The sequence below is a fragment of the Bombina bombina genome, chromosome 9 (genome assembly GCF_027579735.1).
Source record: "Bombina bombina isolate aBomBom1 chromosome 9, aBomBom1.pri, whole genome shotgun sequence".
Lineage (NCBI taxonomy): Eukaryota > Metazoa > Chordata > Amphibia > Anura > Bombinatoridae > Bombina > Bombina bombina.
In genome coordinates this window covers 86,030,966-86,055,574 of record NC_069507.1, presented here as the reverse complement: position 1 = coordinate 86,055,574, position 24,609 = coordinate 86,030,966, and the positions used below count along the sequence as shown (strand labels likewise).

At 37.4% G+C, this 24,609-nt stretch overlaps 1 protein-coding gene across 2 annotated transcripts in view; it reads left to right on the top strand.

Annotated features, from left to right (window-relative positions):
- The window catches only part of FAM13C (family with sequence similarity 13 member C), a 564,754-nt gene that overhangs the window by 272,940 nt on the left and 267,205 nt on the right, over positions 1–24,609 (top strand). For both annotated transcript variants that reach the window (XM_053692240.1, XM_053692239.1), the window contains exon 5: positions 12,273–12,336. In XM_053692240.1, coding sequence (XP_053548215.1) covers positions 12,273–12,336 — 64 coding nt within the window. The remainder of the gene's footprint in view (positions 1–12,272; positions 12,337–24,609) is intronic.

Genomic DNA, 24,609 nt, shown 5'->3' with positions numbered 1-24,609 from the left:
ATAATAAGAATTAATTAGAAAGTTGCTTTAAATTGCATGCTCTATCTGAATCGCAAAATAAAAAATTTGGGTTCAGTGTCCCTTTAATGTAAGTTAAATTATAAGCTTCTTTAGTGTACATTAGATAGTCTCTGTATAGGTTGAACTCGATGCACTTCTGTTTTCTTTCAACCTCATCTACTATGTTACTATGTGATTTAACTTGAGCAATTTTGGAGCACAATAGCACTGTTATTTTTTATGCTTAACTTGTAATCTAGTCCATAATCATTTGTGAACATATTTGCTATAAGTTTGTAAATCTATATGTGTAAATACCGTAAATACCGTAAAATGATTCCAAACAGTATTATAAAAGAACAGGCATAGTAAGTAATGCATGTCTTCCTGGTATTGAGTTGTTCTGAAATGTAGTTACACAGTGGTACACTACAGTTAATTAAAGCGACAGTCAACACTAAAATTGTTATTGTTTAAAAATAGATAACGCCTTTACCACCCATTCCCCAGCTTTGCACAACCAACATTGTTAGTACTTTATAACATTTAGGGGTCGATTTATCAAAGGCTTTGCGAGCCTTTCGAACCCCTTACGACTGCAAGTTCTCAAAAGAGAACCTGCAGTCCGAATTTAACAAGCAGTGGTCATCAGACTGCTGCTTTCCTAACATTTCACCACTTGTTAAATTCTCGTCTGACCGGGGAGATTGACAGCTCCTGCTCGCGCATGATTGTCTGTGCGCGGGCAGGGGGCGGGATTGCGCGGATGTGCACGCCTGTCCGCCTCAGCTTGATAAATCGACTCCTTAAACCTCTAAATGTTTGCCTGTTTCTAAGCCACTATAGACAGCCACTTAACACATGCTTTTTATTTGCTTTTTCACATCAGGAGACTGCTAGTTCATGGGGGCCATATAGATAATATTGTGCTCACACCTGTGGGTTCTGCAGAACATAGCACTAATTGGCTAAAATGCAAGTCAATAGATAATAAATAAAAAGTCATGTGATCAGGGGGCTGTCAGGATAAGCTTAAATACAAGGTAATTACAGAGGTAAAAAGTGTATTAATATAACCATGTTTTCAGTGCAAAACTGGGGAATGGGTAATAAAGGGATTATCTATCGTTTTAAACAATACTATTTTTTTAGTTGACTGTCCCTTTAACTCAAAGTTTTGCTGAAGGAAACAGATTTGAGCAAGTACATTTGGTTTAGGAGCTTATATAACTTTTTGTTCTACAAATAAAGAAACTCTCAACTTTAACCTGTATATTACCATAAACAAACCCATTTAATCTCAACAATCAACAAATGTGTTGACACAACATTACATGCAACTTGAGTCAAACAAATAAGTAGTTTGTGTGACTGTTAGAAATCAGTATCAGGGGCCGGGCTGTGAGCTAGTATCTGAAGCAGTCACAAATGCCTGAACATAATCATTTTAAAGGAGGACCTGATTTTGTTGGGTAAGAATTACCTTAATATAATATGTTAAAAGCAATTATATTTATTTAAAGGGACATTGCCGTTCTAAAATGATAAGGCCTAATTCATTAGAATATATCATTTTGTGCTGTTTACTGTAGAACTCGGTGATTGTTTTCTGCTGAGGTATAAAACACATAGGTAAAGTCTTACTCAAAAGATGCAAGAATTGCAGCTAAAAAGCTAAGCAAGGCCAGTGATTTGTGGGGTCATAAGACAGCCACTGCTGATTGGCTTTCGGGCTGTTTCTTGCTTGGGACTGAGACATTAAAGGGATATTCCAGAAAAAAATGGAATCCACAGGAATGCATTTCAGTTTTGATTAGAAGCATTTTTGTAATATACATGTAGAAGCGAAAATGTGCAAAAGCTGTTTTAAAAGTGTATTTAAGTATGTTTTGTGCACCAGCATTTTAAACACAGCACTTACTCAGAGAGCCCTAAGGTGTTTGTATAATCTAATAATGACTCAATTTGCATCATTGCGGACATGATACAACCCCCACTGAGGCTCTGAGCAGCTGTAGTATTTAAAATGCTGGTGCACTGAGAATATCTAGCTATGCTTCACATGCACATGCAGAGAAAAATGCTAACACTAAAATAGTAATATATTTTACTAGAAACATTTTTGCCAATACATGTATATTGCAAATAGTTTCTGTTCAAATATGTAATTAATCTATATGAATTTAAATTTTGACTGGAATGTCCCTTTATACTTTTATGATTCGGACAGAGCATGCAAGTTCCGTTATCAAATGTACTTTGTTCTCTTGGTATCCTTGATTGAAAAGCATATGTGCATATCCTCAGCAGTAGCAATGAACAGCTGGTGATTGGTGGCTACACACATTTGAATCTTGCCATTAGCTTCTAGTGCATTACTGTTCTGGAACTAACGTATATATGTTTAATCTCTTTGGGTTAAACATATAGGAGTCAAACACAGTCCTTTATAAAAGTTTATTTAATAATTCTGCCATAAATTTTAACCCCCTAACGACCACAATGTACCTGTATGTCGCTGGTCCTTAAGAGTTTTTTGGCCTGTAATAGTGCAGGTCTCACCACCAACAGCAAGACCGCACTGTTACAACATCCCTCCCTTATGCAGGCCTCCTGTTATAGCGTGGTCGTGAGACCAGAGATGTACAGGGTATATCACTAGTCGTTAAGTGGTTAATATGATGGTAAATTTGATGTATTCTGACAGTAGCTGCTGAATCTCAGTATGAAATGTTATTGATGTGCAAAAATATTTATATTATAGTTTGTTTTATCATCTTCCCTTCGGGCCGCCCTCTAGAAGATTTATTTTGTTCTTGAGGTGATGTTTTTAACTCTTATCCAATCAGCTTTTTAGCCATATGGCTCATATGAGCATCTCTGCAATGTCTACAGCGAATCATGTGTGTCTGAGACATATTAAATGGACTCCAATGGCTGTATTATTAGTATTTATTATTATCAGCTATTTATAAAGCGCCAGCAGATTAGGCAGCGCTATACAAGTAATAATAAAACATTACAGGGATGCATTACATACACAAACAAACAAGTACAGTATTGGGGTACATTACAGTTGTAGGTGCAATAATTGAGTTATACAAAAGGAGAGAAATGCCCTGCCCTTGAGCACAATCAGTAGTGGTCTACAGGTAGAAAGGCTCTCAAGCTTACAATCTAAAGTAGAGGGAATGGACACAAAAGGTAAGTAGAAGGTAAATATGTCTGATATAAGGCAGTGTAAACTGAGAGTGAGTAGTTATGTAGGCAAACAATAAGAAAAAGTGTGTGATGAGTGGGCAAATGAGGATTGGAAAAGAGAAACAGAAAGTACCGAGGCTGTGATAATGAAGTAGTGTCTCTATCCTGGATAATTAGTGACAGATGCACCAAATTGCTGTTAGGAGGTGTGTATATATTAAAGGGACAGTATACTGTAAAATTGTTTTTCCCTTAATGTGTTTACAATTGCTTTTTTTACCAACTGCAGAGTAAAAAATGTATGAAAATTAGCCTTTTAAGGTTTATTTGTGTATATTTTTTTTTTTAAATAATTTTTTATTGAGACAATGGATAAAAATAACAGAAAAGGGAGTGTGTCCCAGCACAAGACAAATACAGAAAGAAAAAAAATAGCTGATACAGATCACATATGAAAGGTACATAAGAATTAAGACATTAGTGTGCTAATATAGGATTTGTTAAGATATTATCTAGACAATAGAGATTCAATATTAATATAATAATAGGAGTCAATGATATGGAGATATCTAGGTTGAAAACAGAGAGATAACATTTGACGTAAGTTATAGCACCGACTTTATGACCTTAAATACAGAATGCGCACAGTGAAATCAAAACATGTGTGACTGGGGCATATAGAAATGAAGTCTCAGTTTTATAATACAGGTAACTAGTAGTCCCTACTCTCAAATAAAGGGTATTCTATATACTGAAAATAGTGAGAGAAAGGGAGCTGGCATTTATCAGGCCTCCCGTAGGCCTGCGTATATAGGGGGGTGAGGGATGCAGCGGGCAAGAGCCGCTCATAATGGGGGGGAGAGGGGAGAAGGGAAGGGGAGGGGGGGCGGAGTTAGATAATTTATCTTAAAAATATAAACTACAGGGCGATGTAAAATGGAATGGAATAGGATCTCAGGGCTTTTGAGTATACTCCTGGATAGCATCTCTAAAATATGAAAACTAGGGCATGTGAGTGTAAGGAAGATTGCCAAAAGGGATACTAACAGGGGGGGGGGCATTTCCATAGACACAAAAAGTTAGTTAAGGGCCACTATATGACCCCCTCTCCAGGGAAGGTGCTATCTATAGACGGTGCAGGTAAAAGGAGAAGGGATATGACCCGCAGGTACTAATCGCCAGCGGGAAAGGGAGGAGAGGGGCCAGATATAATTGGGAGGTGTCTAAAAAACCATATCCTGAATAGCCAGGGTCTGGGGGGCCTGGGGAGCCTCTGGGTGAGCCCCTCTCCTAGGGGAGTGCCACCTATAGGCGATGCGGGAAAAAGGAGAAGGGATATGACCCGCAGGCATTAAGTACCAGCAGGAAAGGGAGGAGAGAGGCTTAACGAAAACAACTATTATGTGCTAGAAATATGAGCAAACGCATAAATGGATTAAGGATGATATTCATACAGCCACAGAAAATGATAGTTAGTAACAAATAATATAAATAAACAACAATAACTGTTAAACACAACATAGAGTAGGTTTGGGACTTGTTACCCAGTTGCTGTTAATCATTCATAAACTAATATGTTGCTGGTAATAGAAATAACTCCCCTTAATATGTCCCAGCTAATCAAAATATCTAAAAGAGGTAATATAGAGCGTAGGACTTTAAACTATACATCATCATAAGAGATACAATGTCAACAATAAGCTTTGTAAAGCTAGATAACTCTGTTTAGTGATACATTTATCCTATATCTTATACTGGAACATATGTCCAGCACCCTGCAGAAAGAACCCATGCGTCCAACTAAGGAAAGGATAAAAAAACTTGTATGCCAGACCGTGCCTTCCCAGTAAGCACTGCCCAGCAATGTCTAGTGATGCCTGCATGGAAACATTACAGTGACCAGACAAAGTATCTCTGAGATTAAGGGAACTGTTTGGCAATATCAAAGCTCTAAATATTTCACTAAGGAGCAGATCAACTCTCTGACTAAGGCATGTATAATAATGTGTTTCTATACAGTGGGGAGCTTTAAAAGAAGGACGGTAGTAGCTTGGAAGCGTAAAATGTTAGAAAAGCTGTGGTAAAAACATAATTGAATGACAAAGCATAGTTAGTTAGCCTTCAACAAAACATCATCAAACATGGTCCATTGTACATGTATGCAGCGTAATCTACCAAATTGACTATCCTTTTGGGGTCATATAGGAAGGAGCCTGAAAATAAGTTATGGGCTGGTTCTTACAGTATTATGCAACCTACATGCACTCAGGGTACGAAGTTGAATAATATAAGGTGTGTCTATAGCGTATAATATGCCCATAGGTTCCTGCGTATATCAGTGTGTTAGGGTCTAATTAAAAGTAGTATATAAATGCCCCATATGATATACAGCAGTCAAGTTATTACACTAGTAGGGCGATATAGTATAATGCAGCATGAATTAGGAGATTATCCTCTAAAGCCAAGGTCGTTGACCCATTAGTATATCACTATAGACAGCAGGCGTATAAGTTATAGAAAAAATAGCCACAGGGTCAAGACAGGTCTTGAATGAGTAAACATGAGGTATGCTTGCTATCTGCAAACTTTCTAGGCAAGTGTAGATCTCTTTGAGAGTAAATACATTCAAATATATAAATAAATCTTAGCCAAAGAATTATATAAACAACATCATAGCAGGCATAACAACAGAAACAGGCATATCCTAGAAACTATTATAATATATGGAACATGGGAGGGCAGATATCATTTTACAAGTCTTAACTTAAGGGTTACATGGGTACTAAAAATATCAACCGGGATATGTAATGTCTGCTCCAAACTCAATGCCCATTTAGGTCAAATGGTTATAAGCTATGATACCAGTATATCCTAATGTAGCATAGGCTATTAAATATTATATAGCAAACTAAGGCTCCCTTTCTCTTAAAGTTTAAAGTCTCAAACATTTATAAATACATTTTTTAAGGGAGATTCTTATACTAGAGCTAAAGCATATAGCTGAAGTGTAGGTTAGCAATTAATATAGTAACTATAAAGAACTAGGGCAAAAAGTCCATGATCCATGGGTGAGTCAGCATAGCACAAATGAGGGCTTCTAGAACAAATAAAATAAATCTATACTATCCCAAAGAATGTAATATAACAAAGGAACAGAAAAGTTATACAGTGTTGGGCTACGCAAAAGAATAATATGACTTGACCTCTGAAGTACAGTAGATAACTATTTGGTAATATAGTTAAGGGGATGATTCTGGAATAAAATAAAAGGTATATAGTATATTATACATTTATGTAGTTATAAGAGTATGTCCATGGTGCGTAGAGTGAGCCCTTCTGTCCGAGCATATATGAAGACTTCCCAGCAGGATAGCTCAATACAAAGTATGACAGTTTCTAAATAAAGGATGTTGAGCCGTGTATGAGGTCCAGTAGTAAGACCCAAGTGTCCCTAGAATGTAAAAGACAGATCCAAGTATAAGCACAATCTTAAGTCCCAGAGGATCAGAAGAGGGGGTGTGCAATGCGACTAACCCACTCCGTGTCTAATGGCATCCAGGGAGCTTTGAGGGATCTCTTGGTAATCCCCGCTAATAGAGAGGATCATCTGCCAGGAAGAGCTAAGCGAGGTCCTCCACCTCCGTAGTAAGGACCGTTCAGTTCCCCTCTTACCTTTCTGTGTAGTGGTGAGTACCGTAAGTAACAGTCTTATATGTTCCGCTGATTGCCTGCAAGAGTCTCCCGTATCCGTCAAAGTTCTAAGAGTGTTGGGTGTGGGAGTCGCTTTCATGCCTAGGCAAGGAGGGATAAAGAGCTGGGTACTTTGGCCGGAGATGATCCGGGCAGATCTTAGTGCTCCCGGTGTATCGGCCTCTATGTGAAACAGGTCAGCTGTGCTTGGCTGCGTCGGGTCGCTACTTGCAGATCCATGAAGAGTGCTAGTTGAGCCCTGTCTGGATTGCCATTCCTGTGAACGATCAGGAAAATGTTGAAGAAGCAGTGAGTCTGTTGTCTGGGCTGTAACGCAAGGGTCATAGCTGGGGAGGTCAGAGACGCCATCTTTGTTGCGCAGCTCTGAAATGGTAGACCTCAAACTGTAAAACTGGCTGTCAGCTTTAACAATCAGGCCCTCCAATAAAGAAGAACAGTATGTAGGGAGCTCCTCCATCCTAAGGGCAATGTAGGGAAAGTATATATAGGCTTCCAGAACGCCCAAAATCAAAGGTTTAGCAGTGAAACTTCAGGAGCTCTGTAAAAGTATGTCTTGGTGCTTTAGTAGTTGGCTCCGCCCCCCTATTTGTGTATATTAAAGCTCTGATTTTGTGTTTTGAAGCCACTACCTAATAAAATGGGTTGAGCTTGTAGGTATAATCAGATCTCATTACTGTATCACATTGTGTAAATATACCTGCTTCTTTATCTTATATCTGTTCATAAAACAATCACCAGTACTTGGAGAGAGAGAAAAATAGAAAATCAACATTTTATTACCTTATCTCTACTATATCCCACTGGGAGTATAATTTATTCTGCTGCCTGTGTTTACAAAGATTATCTATAGCTTGGACCTGTGGCCACAAACTTTCAGAATAGGTGGGGATACCACATGCTAAATCAACTATTTCAAATGCCAATATAAGGGTAAAGGAGCTACTTGTAAACAATTTAATACACTACAGCAGGTAAAGTGGATTATTGGAAACAAATTAAAGAAGAGAAAAAATTTGAGTAAACTGTCCCTTTAAGGTTAACACCATGGTGGGTGGTGGAGGGAGGATTGGAGGGCTAGTGCTTGCAGAGCAGGGTAAGTTATGTAGTTAGAGTTGCAGCTGTAAGAAAGAGAATGGTAAGGTGAAAAATCCTGTATTAAATATAGTAATGTTAAAGGGACTTTAAACTATGTTAAAGGGACATAAAAGTGAAAAAAGCTTTATTATATTAGAACATATTATTTCGCTATTGCTTGTATATACTTATAAATATGTGTTACCATAAGTTATACCATAAATCATTTAATCTCTATAATGTTTTTCTTTTGTATTAAACTAGTCTTAAAAACATTGAACTTTTCAATTTTAAAGGGTCGTGAAACCCAAAAAACTTCTTTCATGATTCAGATAGAGCATGCAATTTTAAACAACTTTCCAATTTACTTCTATTATCTAATTTGCTTTGCACTTCTGGGAGCTGGCTGCTGATTGATACCTGCACATATATGTCTTTTGTCATTGGTTCATCTGATGTGTTCAGCTAGCTCCCAATAATGCATTGCTGCTCATTCAACAATGTATACAAAGGGCTCCATGTACTAAGCAGTCAGCGAGCTACCCGCAACAAATCTCGCGTCAAAACTCGCAAACTGATATGTACAAAGTCGTCAACTATGTTCAAACTCGCATCTTTAAAATTGCGAGCGTACTTATCCGCCAAACCTCGCTACCTCTCCATTTTTCACTGTAATTAGACACATTTGACCACCAACTCGCCAAAAACGAATGTACTAAAAAATCTATTTGTCCGCTCGCTACAATTTCCGCTCCCACCTCGTTATTTTTGCCTCGCCACCTTTTAGGTGGCGGGCAAGGTACAAAACAATAGGAAAGTCAATCTAGACGCCAGTCTAGACATATATAAAAGGCAGTAATATCAGCATTGTACAGCATAACTGGCATCTAATTTGTCTCTCATTTCCATGTACATAAATTGCGCCAAATTTGTCGACTGTAATTAAAGAGTAATCTATATTTTAAATTTGTATTGTATAGTTGTCAATCTTTATAATTATTTTTATATTAATATTTATATATTATCAGATCCAGATGAAGCCATATCCAAATTGTAAATAAATATTACAAAAATAACGCTCTGTTATCACTCTTCAAAAAATTTAGAACAATAATAAAGTTGTTTAGATAAGTTGAACTTTTATAGGAGCAAAATTCTATTCCCGCGACTACTATGATGTTCGTGACACCTTGCATGTCACGTGTTAATAATTGGCCAGACAATTCAACTGAAAGTTAAAAGTACATCAGCTTAGTCGCGGCGAGCGAGACGTCAAATTTATCAATAATCCGCCACTGCTCGCGGCGGGCTAGACTTGTCTATTTATTGGGGGATTATTAGTACATAGTGACAGCGGACACCATTTCGCCCGCGGCGAGTAACGGCGAGTTTATCCGCGTCTAAAATGACGGATGAATTGACGGCTTAGTACATGGAGCCCAAAGAGAATGAAGCAAATTTGATAATAGAAATAAATTTGAAAGGTATTTAAAATTGCATGCTCTATCTGAATCATGAAAGAACAATTTTGTGTTTCATGTCCCTTGAATTTAGATTTTTCTCTTGGTTAATATACTTCTCTCTTTCATTTTTTAAGTGCATGACAATGTTGTCAGGTGGTTATACTTAAAGGGACATAAAACCCCAACTTTTTCTTTCATGATTTAGACAGAGCATACAATTTTAAATAACTTTCAAATTTATTTCTATTATCTAAGTTGCTTGGTATCCTTTGCTGAAAAGGATACCCAGGTAAACTCAGGAGCTGAGAACTAGCTGCTGATTGGTGGCTGCATTTATGTCTAGTGGCATTGGCTTATCAATATGTTCAGGTAGCTCTCATTGCTGCTCCTTCAATAAAGGATACAAAGTGAATGAAGCAACATTTATAATGGAAGTAAATAGGAAGGTTGTTTAAAAATGCATGCTGTATCTGAAACCTAAAAGAAAAACTTTGGGTTTCACGTTGCTTTAACCCCTCCCCATTTTATGTTCACCAACTTGGTAGTCTCTAGAATCAATTAGAACTTAAACAAACATCCGCTGGAGCTGCAAGCGCAGAATAAAAATCACATAACTTTGTAAACGGTAAGATTGCATTATCTTTTTTTTGGAAACAATTTTAAGGGATTTATTACACGTGAACTGATTACAATTGTTTAGAAAACATCCTCTTAGACCTTATTGGTGAAATCTGTAGAAAATTCATTAAACTTTTCTAAAGGACTGCAATCAAACAAAGAAAGAGTTCACTTAGAATAATATGTACATTTATTTTTTTTTAATTTTGGAGTAAATCCCAGTCCTTTAGAAAAGTTTATCTAATTATTTTTATTTTTTCTACAAAATTCACCATTCAAGTGTATGAAGTTGTTTGCAGGTAAACCATTTGATAAGCTTTTCTGTGTTGTCTAAATATTGAATAAATAAGTGTAAAGTTTTATTTTTTTTATAAAGTACTTAAAGGGACAGTACACTGTAAAATTGTTTTTCCATTAATGTATTTGCAATGACTTGTTATATCAGCTGCAGATTATAACATGTATGAGAAATTGCATTTTCAGGTTTATTTGTGTATATGAAATAGCTGGTTTTGTGCTTTGAAACCACAGCTTATTACAATGGGTTGAGCTTCAGGTAATATCAGATCTCATTATATTATCACTTTATGTACACAGACTTGCTTCCATATCTTATATTTTTCTGGAACAACAAAGCTCACTACATAGAGAGAACAATGGAAAATTATAATTTTATTACTTAACTATCCTGCACACCACTGAGAGTGTAACTCCTTCTGCTGGCTGTGTTTACTTAGGCTTGTCAATAGTGTATACTCCAGTATCGAAACTTTCAGTATAGGTGGCTATACCAAAGGCTAAATCAGCTATTTCAAATGCTGAAATATGAGTAAAGGAGCTACTTGTAAACAATTTAATACACTCTAGCAGGTAAAATGGATAATTGGGATTAATTTAAAGGAGAGAACATTTTTGGGCGAACTGTTCCTTTAAGTTTCTATAAAGTAATGTTAAAAGCTAGGTTTCCCCTTATCTCTCTCCAAAACTGTGTAAACAGTGACTATATGGTCACTATCTTAGAGTTTTCCCCTTAGTTATTATTGTTTGTACAGTCCAGTTTGTAGACACTTTATTACCTGGTTTATATCTGTCCCTAACTGTCCTCATTACATTATCATTTTAACATGGCCTCATTACTTTATAGAAAGCCCACAATTTTCATAGTTAAATTACAGGAAAAGAGGACAAAATAAATAACAAAAGTATATTGAAAACCTTTTTAATACACATAATTACACATTTTATATTACAATCTAATACTGTTTAATGTCCATTTAAAGCTTGTTTATTCAAAACTGTATTGTACCAAATGTCACATATTATGGGTTGGATACAAATCTAGCACTCACTAATTTGCATACTAACTAATGGATTTTTATCTATTAACAGCTGTGGTAATTATGTGTCTGATTGACATGTGACTGCTGATAATTTTTTCTTTTATGCAGTCATGTCATTATCTCATTTTATTGTGGCCTTTTAAAGAATTAAATATCAAGTCTGTATATCTGGAAGCACTACAAAAATTGGATGATGTCATTATATGAGTAATGACATTCAAACATATTCAACAAAATACAGCATTAACACTGAGGAAACATATACTACAAAATTAGCCATGATCTAAATCAGAAAGCTGGTAGACTTATACATATAAAAGCTTATAATTCAAAGGAGTTAAAAAGGTATGGCATATCCATAAGGCTATAGTGAACCAGACATATACGAATCGGTTAAATAGAATCTGATGCTTTAAAATATATGCATACGCTGTCGGCATTTAACATTGCACAAGCATTTCTTGTGAAACTTTAAGGCAATATTTTAGACCTTAGATTGTAATGTAGGAGTCTATTCTTTATATCCAGAACCCTGAATAGGAAGATAACCCACTCTCAAGCAAATATTTGCCTTTCTAAAATTTATTGAGGGACTTTGCAACACTAATGAGATTTCTTAGATAGTCTCGCTAGACCTGAGAACTTTAGAGAATTAGGCCCTAGATGAGGTTGATCATCTGACTCAACCCAAAAAGGAAAGGGCTTTGGGTGACAGGCAGTATGGTAATACATGCAGGTCTCTTAGTTCTAAGTGTAAAACAGATAACAGTAAATTTCAGTAATTTCTTATTTAATAATATTCAGTTTCTTAAAAATAATATACATAGTTAAAATGTATTGATCAGAGCCTCTCTTTGTTTTATAGAAACAGTCCAATCATGCGCATCCAGTCAAAGGAAGCTACTGAACATTTCCAGATCCATAGAGAGGTAAGAATATTATAAATGATAGCATTGAGGTATAATATTCTGCCAATCCCTTCACTGGCATAATCTAAACTCAAGAATAAAACACAAAATCCAGACACTAACATTCAAGGCTCTTCCTGTGACATACACCACACCTGCAGGACTTCTCCTGATTGGCCCCAGTCTTGTAGAGCCCTCTGCTTCTCTCCTCAAGACTCTCCCCTAGTTTTCAAAGTTTTTAAGCTTTCCTTGAAGACTTTACTGTTCAGGGATACATTCAATGTACGCTAATATTTTCACCCCAATTACGCTCCTTTTTTGTCAGTTTCTTGCACCCCCTTAGTATATAAAGTTACAAGCCCAGCTGTCCAGTAAATCACCTTATTGAACAGTCATCTGGTGCATAATTTGTCTCTTAAATTCTACCTTTGTATATTCTACCTATGTTCTGTTCTATTATGCAAATCATTCCATGCCTAGGACAATCGTCTGTACATTTATTTATCTTTTCAGAACATCATTTATGTGTTTATTCACAAAACTCTGACTTCTCAACTGACTTTAAAAAAAAAATAAAAAATGTTCCCAGCTAGGAATCCTGTCCACCCTTGTTTGGTGTTTAAATGTTGCATTTGCTGCCCTCATTTATCAGCCCCTGCTGCACACAAACAGGGCTTGTCAATCACCCCAGGGAGAGTTTAGGGTGATTGAACAAATATTAGGAAGCAGCAGTCTTACCAATAATTCTTAACGCGAACAAGCAAACCTTCTCCACAAGGGCTCTCAAGCTGTATTTACAGCTGAATACATGGTGCCTATGTGCTTCAAGTCAAAATAGCATCAGTATGGGAAGAAAATGAATTGTGAAAGGGGGAAATATATTGTGCAAACAAAGGCCTAGATTTGGAGTTTGGCGTTAGCCGTGAAAACCAGCGTTAGAGGCTCCTAACGCTGGTTTTAGGCTAACTCCGGTATTTGGAGTCACTCAAAATAGGGTCTGACGCTCACTTTTCAGCCGCGACTTTTCCATACCGCAGATCCCCTTACGTCAATTGCGTATCCTATCTTTTCAATGGGATCTTTCTAACTCCGGTATTTAGAGTCGTGTCTGAAGTGAGCTTTAGACATCTAACGACAAAACTCCAGCCGCAGGAAAAAAGTCCGTAGTTAAGAGCTTTCTGGGCTAACGCCGGTTCATAAAGCTCTTAACTACTGTACTCTAAAGTACACTAACACCCATAAACTACCTATGTACCCCTAAACCGAGGCCCCCCCCACATCGCCGCCACTCGATTAAAATTTTTTAACCCCTAATCTGCCGACCGCCACCTACGTTATACTTATGTACCCCTAATCTGCTGCCCCTAACACCGCCGACCCCTGTATTATATTTATTAACCCCTAATCTGCCCCCCACAACGTCGCCGCCAGCTACCTACAATAATTAACCCCTAATCTGCCGACCGCAAAGCGCCGCCACCTACATTATAGCTATGTACCCCTAATCTGCTGCCCCTAACACCGCCGACCCCTATATTATATTTATTAACCCCTAATCTGCCCCCCACAACGTCGCCTCCACCTGCCTACACTTATTAACCCCTAATCTGCCGAGCGGACCGCACCGCTACTATTATAAAGTTATTAACCCCTAATCCGCCTCACTAACCCTATAATAAATAGTATTAACCCCTAATCTGCCCTCCCTAACATCGCCAACACCTAACTTCAATTATTAACCCCTAATCTGCCGACCGGAGCTCACCGCTATTCTAATAAATGTATTAACCCCTAAAGCTAAGTCTAACCCTAACACTAACACCCCCCTAAATTAAATATAATTTTAATCTAACGAAATTAATTAACTCTTATTAAATAAATTATTCCTATTTAAAGCTAAATACTTACCTGTAAAATAAACCCTAATATAGCTACAATATAACGAATAATTACATTGTAGCTATTTTAGGATTAATATTTATTTTACAGGCAACTTTGTAATTATTTTAACCAGGTACAATAGCTATTTAATAGTTAAGAACTATTTAATAGCTAAAATAGTTAAAATAATTACAAATTTACCTGTAAAATAAATCCTAACCTAAGTTACAAATAAACCTACCACTACACTATCAATAAATTAATTAAATAAAATACCTATAATTATCTACAATTAAACCTACCACTACACTATCAATAAATTAATTAAATAAAATACCTACAATTATCTACAATTAAACCTAACACTACACTATTAATAAATAAATTAAATACAATACCTACAAATAACTACAATGAAATAAACTATCTAAAGTACAAAAAATAAAAAAGAACTAAGTTACAAAAAGTAAAAAAATATTTACAAACATAAGAAAAATATTACAACAATTTTAAACTAATTACACCTACTCTAAGCCCCCTAATAAAATAACAAAGACCCCCAAAATAACAAAATGCCCTACCCTATTCTAAATTAAAAAAGTTCAAAGCTCTTTTACCTTACCAGCCCTGAACAGGGCCCTTTGCGGGGCATGCCCCAAGAAATTCAGCTCTTTTGCCTGTAAAAAAAAACATACAATACCCCCCCCCAACATTACAACCCACCACCCACATACCCCTAATCTAACCCAAACCCCCCTTAAATAAAACTGACACTAAGCCCCTGAAGATCTTCCTACCTTGTCTTCACCCTACCAGGTTCACCGATCCGTCCTGAAGAGCTCCTCCGATGTCCTGATCCAAGCCCAAGCGGGGGGCTGAAGAGGTCCATGATCCGGCTGAAGTCTTCATCCAAGCGGGAGCTGAAGAGGTCCATGATCCGGATGAAGTCTTCATCCAAGCGGGAGCTGAAGAGGTCCATGATCCGGATGAAGTCTTCTATCAACGGCATCTTCAATCTTCTTTCTTCCGGATCCATCTTGCAGACCTCCGACGCGGAACATCCTCTTCTCCCGACGCCTACTAGCCAAATGACGGTTCCTTTAAGGGACATCATCCAAGATGGCGTCCCTCGAATTCCGATTGGCTGATAGGATTCTATCAGCCAATCGGAATTAAGGTAGGAATATTCTGATTGGCTGATGGAATCAGCTAATCAGAATCAAGATCAATCCGATTGGCTGATCCAATCAGCCAATCAGATTGAGCTCGCATTCTATTGGCTGATCGGAACAGCCAATAGAATGCAAGCTCAATCTGATTGGCTGATCGAATCAGCCAATCGGATTGAACTTGATTCTGATTGGCTGATTCCATCAGCCAATCAGAATATTCCTACCTTAATTCTGATTGGCTGATAGAATCCTATCAGCCAATCGGAATTCGAGGGACGCCATCAGAATATTCCTACCTTAATTCCGATTGGCTGATAGAATCCTATCAGCCAATCGGAATTCGAGGGACGCCATCTTGGATGACGTCCCTTAAAGGAACCGTCATTCGGCTAGTAGGCGTCGGGAGAAGAGGATGTTCCGCGTCGGAGGTCTGCAAGATGGATCCGGAAGAAAGAAGATTGAAGATGCCGTTGATAGAAGACCTCATCCGGATCATGGACCTCTTCAGCTCCCGCTTGGATGAAGACTTCATCCGGATCATGGACCTCTTCAGCTCCCGCTTGGATGAAGACTTCAGCCGGATCATGGACCTCTTCAGCCCCCCGCTTGGGCTTGGATCAGGACATCGGAGGAGCTCTTCAGGACGGATCGGTGAATCTGGTAGGGTGAAGACAAGGTAGGAAGATCTTCAGGGGCTTAGTGTTAGGTTTATTTAAGGGGGGTTTGGGTTAGATTAGGGGTATGTGGGTGGTGGGTTGTAATGTTGGGGGGGGGTATTGTATGTTTTTTTTTACAGGCAAAAGAGCTGAATTTCTTGGGGCATGCCCTGCAAAGGGCCCTGTTCAGGGCTGGTAAGGTAAAAGAGCTTTGAAATGTAGTCATTTAGAATAGGGTAGGGCATTTTGTTATTTTGGGGGTCTTTGTTATTTTATTAGGGAGCTTAGAGTAGGTGTAATTAGTTTAAAATTGTTGTAATATTTTTCTTATGTTTGTAAATATTTTTTTATTTTTTGTAACTTAGTTCTTTTTTATTTTTTGTACTTTAGATAGTTTATTTCATTGTAGTTATTTGTAGGTATTGTATTTAATTTATCTATTGATAGTGTAGTGTTAGGTTTAATTGTAGATAATTGTAGGTATTTTATTTAATTAATTTATTGATAGTGTAGTGGTAGGTTTAATTGTAGATAATTATAGGTATTTTATTTAATTAATTTATTGATAGTGTAGTGGTAGGTTTAATTGTAACTTAGTTTAGGATTTATTTTACAGGTAAATTTGTAATTATTTTAACTATTTTAGCTATTAAATAGTTCTTAACTATTTAATAGCTATTGTACCTGGTTAAAATAATTACAAAGTTGCCTGTAAAATAAATATTAATCCTAAAATAGCTACAATGTAATTATAATTTATATTGTAGCTATATTAGGATTTATTTTACAGGTAAGTATTTAGCTTTAAATAGGAATAATTTATTTAATAAGAGTTAATTAATTTCGTTAGATTAAAATTATATTTAACTTAGGGGGGTGTTAGTGTTAGGGTTAGACTTATCTTTAGGGGTTAATACATTTATTATAGTAGCGGTGAGCTCCGGTTGGCAGATTAGGGGTTAATGTTTGAAGTTAGGTGTCGGCGATGTTAGGGAGGGCAGATTAGGGGTTAATACTATTTATTATAGGGTTAGTGATGCGGATTAGGGGTTAATAACTTTACTATAGTAGCGCTCAGGTCCGCTCGGCAGATTAGGGGTTAATAAGTGTAGGCAGGTGGAGGCGACGTTGAGGGGGGCAGATTAGGGGTTAATAAATATAATATAGGGGTCGGCGGTGTTAGGGGCAGCAGATTAGGGGTACATAAGGATAATGTAAGTAGCGGCAGTTTACGGAGCGGCTGATTAGGGGTTAAAAATAATATGCAGGGGTCAGCGATAGCGGGGGCGGCAGATTAGGGGTTAATAAGTGTAAGGTTAGGGGTGTTTAGACTCGGGGTACATGTTAGGGTGTTAGGTGCAGACGTAGGAAGTGTTTCCCCATTGGAAACAATGGGGCTGCGTTAGGAGCTGAACGCGGCTTTTTTGCAGGTGTTAGGTTTTTTTTCAGCTCAAACAGCCCCATTGTTTCCTATGGGGGAATATTGCACGAGCATGTTTCTGAGGCTGGCCGCTTGCGTAAGCAACTCTGGTATCGAGAGTTGAAGCTGCGTTAAAAATGCTCTACGCTCCTTTTTTGGAGCCTAACGCAGCCTTTTTGTGGACTCTCAATACCAGAGTTATTTTTATGGTGCGGCCAGAAAAAAGCCGGCGTTAGCTACGCGGGTCCTTACCGACAAAACTCCAAATCTAGCCGTAAGGCATCAATTTATTTATTTAGTTATTTTGTTTCAATGTTTTGGTCCTGATGGGTCTTGTGTGTGAAATGAAGATTCATTTTTAATTTTGTCTGTATTGTTTAAAAAAATTGTACAAAGTTCTCTTTTTTGTTATCTACAGTATATGTGTTGTGTATATATATATATATACTGTATATATATATATATATATATATATATATATATATATATATATATATATATATACTGTATATATATAATTAGTTATACTGTATATATATAATTAGTTATACTGTATATATATAATTAGTTATACTGTATATATATAATTAGTTATACTGTATATATATAATTAGTTATACTGTATATATATAATTAGTTATACTGTATATATAATTTATTTCTTTATTCATTTTCTCAATGAGAATAGTTCTTCAGTTTAGTTATCCACAGCTGGATGGAGGTGATTTCCATTGACTACAGATTAACATTTTTTGTCCATTATACAAAAAAAGGGCAACCTAAAGGGAAATGAACCCCAAATAATATATATTTTTAATCAGACAAAGCTCACCATTTAAAAAAAGTCCAATTTACCTCTATTATCAAATTTGCTTCGTTCCCATTATATTCTGTGTTGTAGAGATACCTAGATAGGCATCTGGAGCACTACATAACAGGAAATGGTGCTGCCCTCTAGTGGTCTTGCAAATGGATAACATTCTTGCAAAACTGCTGCCATATAGTGCTCCAGAAATGGGCCGGCTCCTAAGCTTACATCTATGTTTTTCAATAAAAGATAACAAGTGAATGAAGAATAATGGTTAAAAGAAGAAAATTAGAAAGTTGTTTAAAATCTTATGCTCTTTTTGAATCATGTAAGAAAAAATGTGGGTTTCATATAATTTTAAGGGGTTTGTTAGAGACCTAGGAAGGATTTGTTGTTTTTATTTTGTGTCTGAGGTGCCCAGGTGCTGCCTATCTTTTGTCATGCTGGGAGTAGGTTTGTAGATCATAGAGTTGTTTAAACTTCCTTCTAGTTGGCCTGTGTGTCTCCCTCCACAAATACTAAGGCTAAATGTTTTCATAACTGTTTTTAGGGCGCACTAAATAAGCTGGTATTTGAAATGATCCACATGTGTGCACTAACAACAGTTATGGGAACATTTAACCTTAGGGTTTGGGCGTGGTACCACACAGATCCACTATAAGTAATAATCACACATCTCTATAAGAACAATCGTCTACAAACCTACTCTCAGCATTTCACTCCTTATAGAGACGATGGATCACTGAGACATGACATAATCAGCTATACTGAATAGAGTTGAATTTGCTTCACATCCATATTCTCACTGAGATGACAATTACCATGGGGATTGTGGCTTCACCACAGTAAAATTGTGGGCAGTGTTGTAATTCTTTGAATGCTTCACCCTCTGAAATGCAGCCTTCATAGGCTTATTATTGATCAACCCAAGGGTCAGTAGAGTCCAAATTAAACTTTCATGATTCAGATAGACTGTGCAATTTTAAACAAATCTCCAATTTGCTTCAGTTATTTGTTCTCTTGGTATCTATGGTATCTATTGTTGAAAAGCATAACTAGGTAAGCTCCAGAGCAGCAATGCATTACTGGGAGCTAGCCGCTAATTGGTTAGCCAGTGTGTTTGGCTAGCTCCCAATATATTGTGATGGAGGCCTATGTGTTTTAGTCCTGCAGAAGGGTCAAACACATAGCAGGTTCCAGAGCAGCAATGCACTGCTGAAAGCTAGGAAAACACATCTGATAAACCAATGACAAAATGTGTGTAGCCACCAATCACCATCTAGCTCCCAGTGATGCATTGCTGATCCTGATCCTACCTAGGTATGCTTGATAACAAAAGATACCAAGAGAATGAAGTCAAATTTATAATTATGAAAGCAATTTGAAAAGTATCTTAAAATTTGAATCCTATACTTTTATTTTAACCTTCATGTCCCTTTAAATATTTTGACACATTTAATTAGTACATTAAAGGGACATAAAACCCAAACATTTTCTTTCATGATTCAGATAAAGCATACAATTTTAAACAACTTTTCAAATTGCATCTATTATCTCATTTGCTTTATTCTTTTGGTATCCTTTGTTAAAAAGAATACCTAAGTAAGCTCAGAAGCACCAATGCATGACTGGGAGATAGCTGCTAATTGGTGGCTGAATATAAATATTGGCTCTCCTAATCTGTTCAGCCAGCTGCCAGTAGTGCATTTTTGATCCTTCAACAAAGAATACCAAGAGTACAAAGCAAATTTGATAATAGAAGTAAATTGGAAAGTTTACTTAAAAGTGTATGCTGGTTCTGAATCACAAAAGATAAATTGTGGGTTTCATGTTCTTTTAATTTTTTATAATGTCCCTTTAAATTCCTCCCTGGGGTTTGTTTTGAGGATTGTGTAGAGAAACACTGAGACAATTGTTTAACATATACAACTGAAAAAAACATGTTAATATAGCATAGAAGCTACCCTAAAAGAGATAAGTTCCTGAGCAATACCTCTATTACTGATTAAAATCCCAAAAAACGAAAATATAGAGTGTGCTAAATAAAGCTGCTATATGGAGGGGTTAATATATATAATGTGTGCTATTTATAAACAGATGAACCCTAAATAATACAGTAATTAATAAAATATGTAATTATATTTATTCTCAAAACAAAACACAAAAAAGGCAAATGCATAAAACATATATAAAAAACATAAATATGTAAAATGTATTGTAGAGAGAATTGTAATGAAAAAATTATATGTCCATCAAAAATAATATGTCCATCAAAAATAATATGTCCATCAAAAATTATATGTCCATCAAAAATTATATGTCCATCAAAAATAAGTTCATAAAATATATATATATAGGATAGCAAGTAGTAAAATATCGATAAAAGCAAAGTTGTTTAAAACATTGAGAAGGAGATTCGTATATTTTGTGAGTTAGAGATTTAATTGAAAAAAGAACGATCGGCTTCTAACTTGACAACTGTATGTTTTATATCAGAAAAGTAAAGATGACTCACCCAGAATTTGAAACTATTTGAGGATTAGTTTCTCTGTGTGCTCTATGGCTCTTTTTAAGAACTTCACGCCTAGACCAGCCTGTGCTGTATATTTACCTTTAGTATGGTTGTTACAGCCCGTAGTATAATGTTATAGTTACTGTTTCCTCAGCGTGTGGGAGGTTACGTGACAGTTCTTTTAGTCAATCAGGATCTCGGATTACCGGGTGGTCTGTATATCCTTTAGTATTGAATTTCAGTTGCCAGTATAGATTGCAGAGAAAATAAAAAGTTTGTAACAGTGTTACAGTGCCAATGAGATTTCCTTCTTAGAGTTTTTTTGGTTCCAAAAAATGAAGACAATAATACAGAGCGCTCTGTGTGACAGTCCTTGCTTGGAAACAAACACTCCAGTAGTGCAATTATTAAGATCAACGCGTTTCAGCTGGTGCAGCCTTTCTCAAGATGGATTTTGGAATGTCTTCATCTCACCTTTTATTTGGGAGAGGTTATTAGCTCCTCCTTTCTTCTTGTTAACTTTGTTAAAGGGATAGTTATATATTTGAATGGACACAGTATTTGGAGTCAACATAATATGTACTTAACAAAAAAATGACATATCAAGAAAATGATAGATGAATTCAACTTTCTTTAGAATTAATTTGAGATTAAAACTAGCTGATAAATAGTTGTATATCTTCTAAATTAGTTTATTTAAGTTTAGAAGATTTTGTCAAAAAAAGAAATCTAAAACATTTAACTTTACTTAAGAAAATGTGCCAAACACTTTTTTATACAATCTTCCTATTGAAAATAATTATTATATATGAACCGAACAAACAAAAAAATAAAAATTAAATAAACATAGTATTCAGTGGTCTGAATTCAATATAAAATACAAATGAACTTAATGTTGCTTAGATCTAAGTGTGGATATTGACAATAGTGACTATAAATATTTATAATATATTAATGTGCTCTAATTTCTCTTGCAAGGTGTATCCAGTCCACGGATTCATCCTTACTTGTGGGATATTCTCATTCCCTACAGGAAGTGGCAAAGAGAGCACACAGCAGAGCTGTCCATATAGCTCCCCCCTAGCTCCACCCCCCAGTCATTCTCTTTGCTGCTCTAGCAGTAGGGCATCTCCACGGGAGGGTGAATGTGGTGTTAGATTTGTAGTTTTATATCTTCAATCAAAAAATTCTAAACAAATTCCTCAGAGTTCCATCATTCAAGATGGAGACCATTCGGACAATCTTACCTATGATCCAGGAAGGTCAATATATGACTACCGTGGATCTAAAGGATGCGTACCTACATATTCCTATCCACAAAGATCATCATCAGTTCCTAAGGTTCGCCTTTCAGGACAAGCATTACCAGTTTTTGGCCCTTCCCTTCGGGTTGGCCACTGCTCCCACAAAAGTGCTAGGGTCCCTTCTGGCGGTACTAAGACCGCGGGGCATTGCAGTAGCACCTTATTTGGACGACATCTTAATAAGGGCGTCGTCATTTCCCAGAGCCAAGGCTCATACGGAGATTGTTCTGGCCTTTCTAAGGTCTCACGGGTGGAAGGTGAACACAGAAAAAAGTTCTTTGTCCCCGCTCACAAGGGTTCCCTTCCTGGGAACATTAATAGACTCGGTAGAAATGAAAATATTTCTGACGAAGGTCAGAAAATTAAAAGCTTTTAACTATTTGCCGAGTTCTTCATTCCATTCCTCGGCCATCTGTAGCTCAGTGCATGGAGGTAATCGGATTAATGGTAGCGGCAATGGACGTAGTCCCTTTTGCTCGAATACATCTAAGACCACTGCAACTGTGCATGCTCAAACAGTGGAATGGAGATTATGCAGATTTGTCTCCTCAAATACAACTGGACCAGAAAACCAGAGACTCTCTTCTCTGGTGGTTGTCTCAGGATCACCTGTCTCAGGGAATATGCTTCCGCAGACCGGAGTGGATCATTGTAACGACCGATGCCAGTCTGTTAGGCTGGGGGGCGGTCTGGGACTCCCTGAAAGCTCAGGGCTTATGGTCTCGGGAAGAGTCTCTTCTCCCGATCAACATTTTGGAACTGAGAGCGATATTCAACTAGCTTCAGGCATGGCCTTAACTAGCGGCAGCCAAATTCATCAGATTTCAGTCGGACAACATCTCGACTGTGGCGTATATCAATCATCAGGGGGGAACAAAGAGTTCCCTAGCGATGAAGGAAGTCACCAAAATAATCAGGTGGGCGGAGGATCACTCCTGCCATCTATCTGCAATTCACATCCCAGGAGTAGACAACTGGGAGGCGGATTTTCGAAGTCGTCAGACTTTTCACCCGGGGGAGTTGGAACTCCTCCCAGAGGTTTTTGCTCAGCTGACCCAGCTATGGGGCATTCCAGAATTGGATCTGATGGCGTCCCATCAGAACTCCAAACTTCCTCTCTACGGATCCAGGTCCAGGGACCCCAAGGCGGCATTGATAGATGCTCTAGTAGCGCCTTGGTCCTTCACTCTGGCTTATGTCTTTCCACCGTTTCACCTTCTCCCTCGTCTGGTAGCCAGAATCAAGCAGGAGAAGGCTTCGGTAATTCTGAAAGCGCCTGCGTGGCCACGCAGGACTTGGTATGCAGACCTAGTGGACATGTCATCTGTCCCGCCATGGACACTGCCAATGAGGCAGGATCTTCTAATACAGGGTCCATTCAAGCATCCAAATCTAGTTTCTCTGCGGCTGACTGCTTGGAGATTGAACGCTTAATTATATCTAAGCGTGGTTTCTCTGAATCAGTTATAGATACTCTGATTCAGGCTAGAAAGCCTGTCACCAGGAAAATTTACCATAAGATATGGCGGAAATATCTTTGTTGTTTTGAATCCAAGGGTTACTCATGGAGTAAGATTAGGATTCCAAGGATATTGTCTTTTCTCCAAGAAGGATTGGAGAAAGGTTTGTCAGCTAGTTCCTTAAAGGGACAGATATCTGCTCTGTCTATTCTTTTACACAAGCGTCTGGCGGAGGTACCAGACGTTCAAGCGTTTGCTCAGGCATTAGTCAGAATCAAGCCTGTCTATAAACCAGTTGCTCCGCCATGGAGTTTAAATTTAGTTCTTTCAGTTCTTCAAGGGGTTCCGTTTGAACCTTTACATTCCATGGATGTTAAGTTATTATCTTGGAAAGTTTTGTTTTTGGTAGCTATATCTTCTGCTCGAAGAGTTTCTGAATTGTCTGCTTTGCAGTGTAATTCACCCTATCTGGTGTTCCATGCAGATAAGGTAGTTTTACGTACCAAACCTGGTTTTCTTCTTAAGGTTGTTTCTAATAAGAATATTAACCAGGAAATCATTGTTCCTTCCCTGTGTCCTAATCCAGCTTCTAAGAAGGAACGGCTATTACACAATCTTGATGTGGTTCGTGCTTTGAAATTCTATTTACAAGCAACTAAAGATTTCAGACAAACATCATCCTTGTTTGTCGTTTATTCTGGTAAGAGGAGAGGTCAGAAAGCGACTGCTACCTCTCTTTCCTTCTGGCTGAAAAGCATCATCCGATTGGCTTATGAGACTGCTGGGCAGCAGCCTCCTGAACGAATTACAGCTCATTCCACCAGAGCTGTGGCTTCCACATGGGCTTTCAAGAATGAGGCTTCTGTTGAACAGATTTGCAAGGCAGCGACTTGGTCTTCACTGCATACTTTTGCCAAATTTTATAAATTCGATACTTTTGCTTCTTCGGAGGCTATTTTTGGGAGAAAGGTTTTGCAAGCAGTGGTGCCTTCCGTTTAGGTTACCTGTCTTGTTCCCTCCCTTCATCCGTGTCCTAAAGCTTTGGTTTTGGTATCCCACAAGTAAGGATGAATCCGTGGAC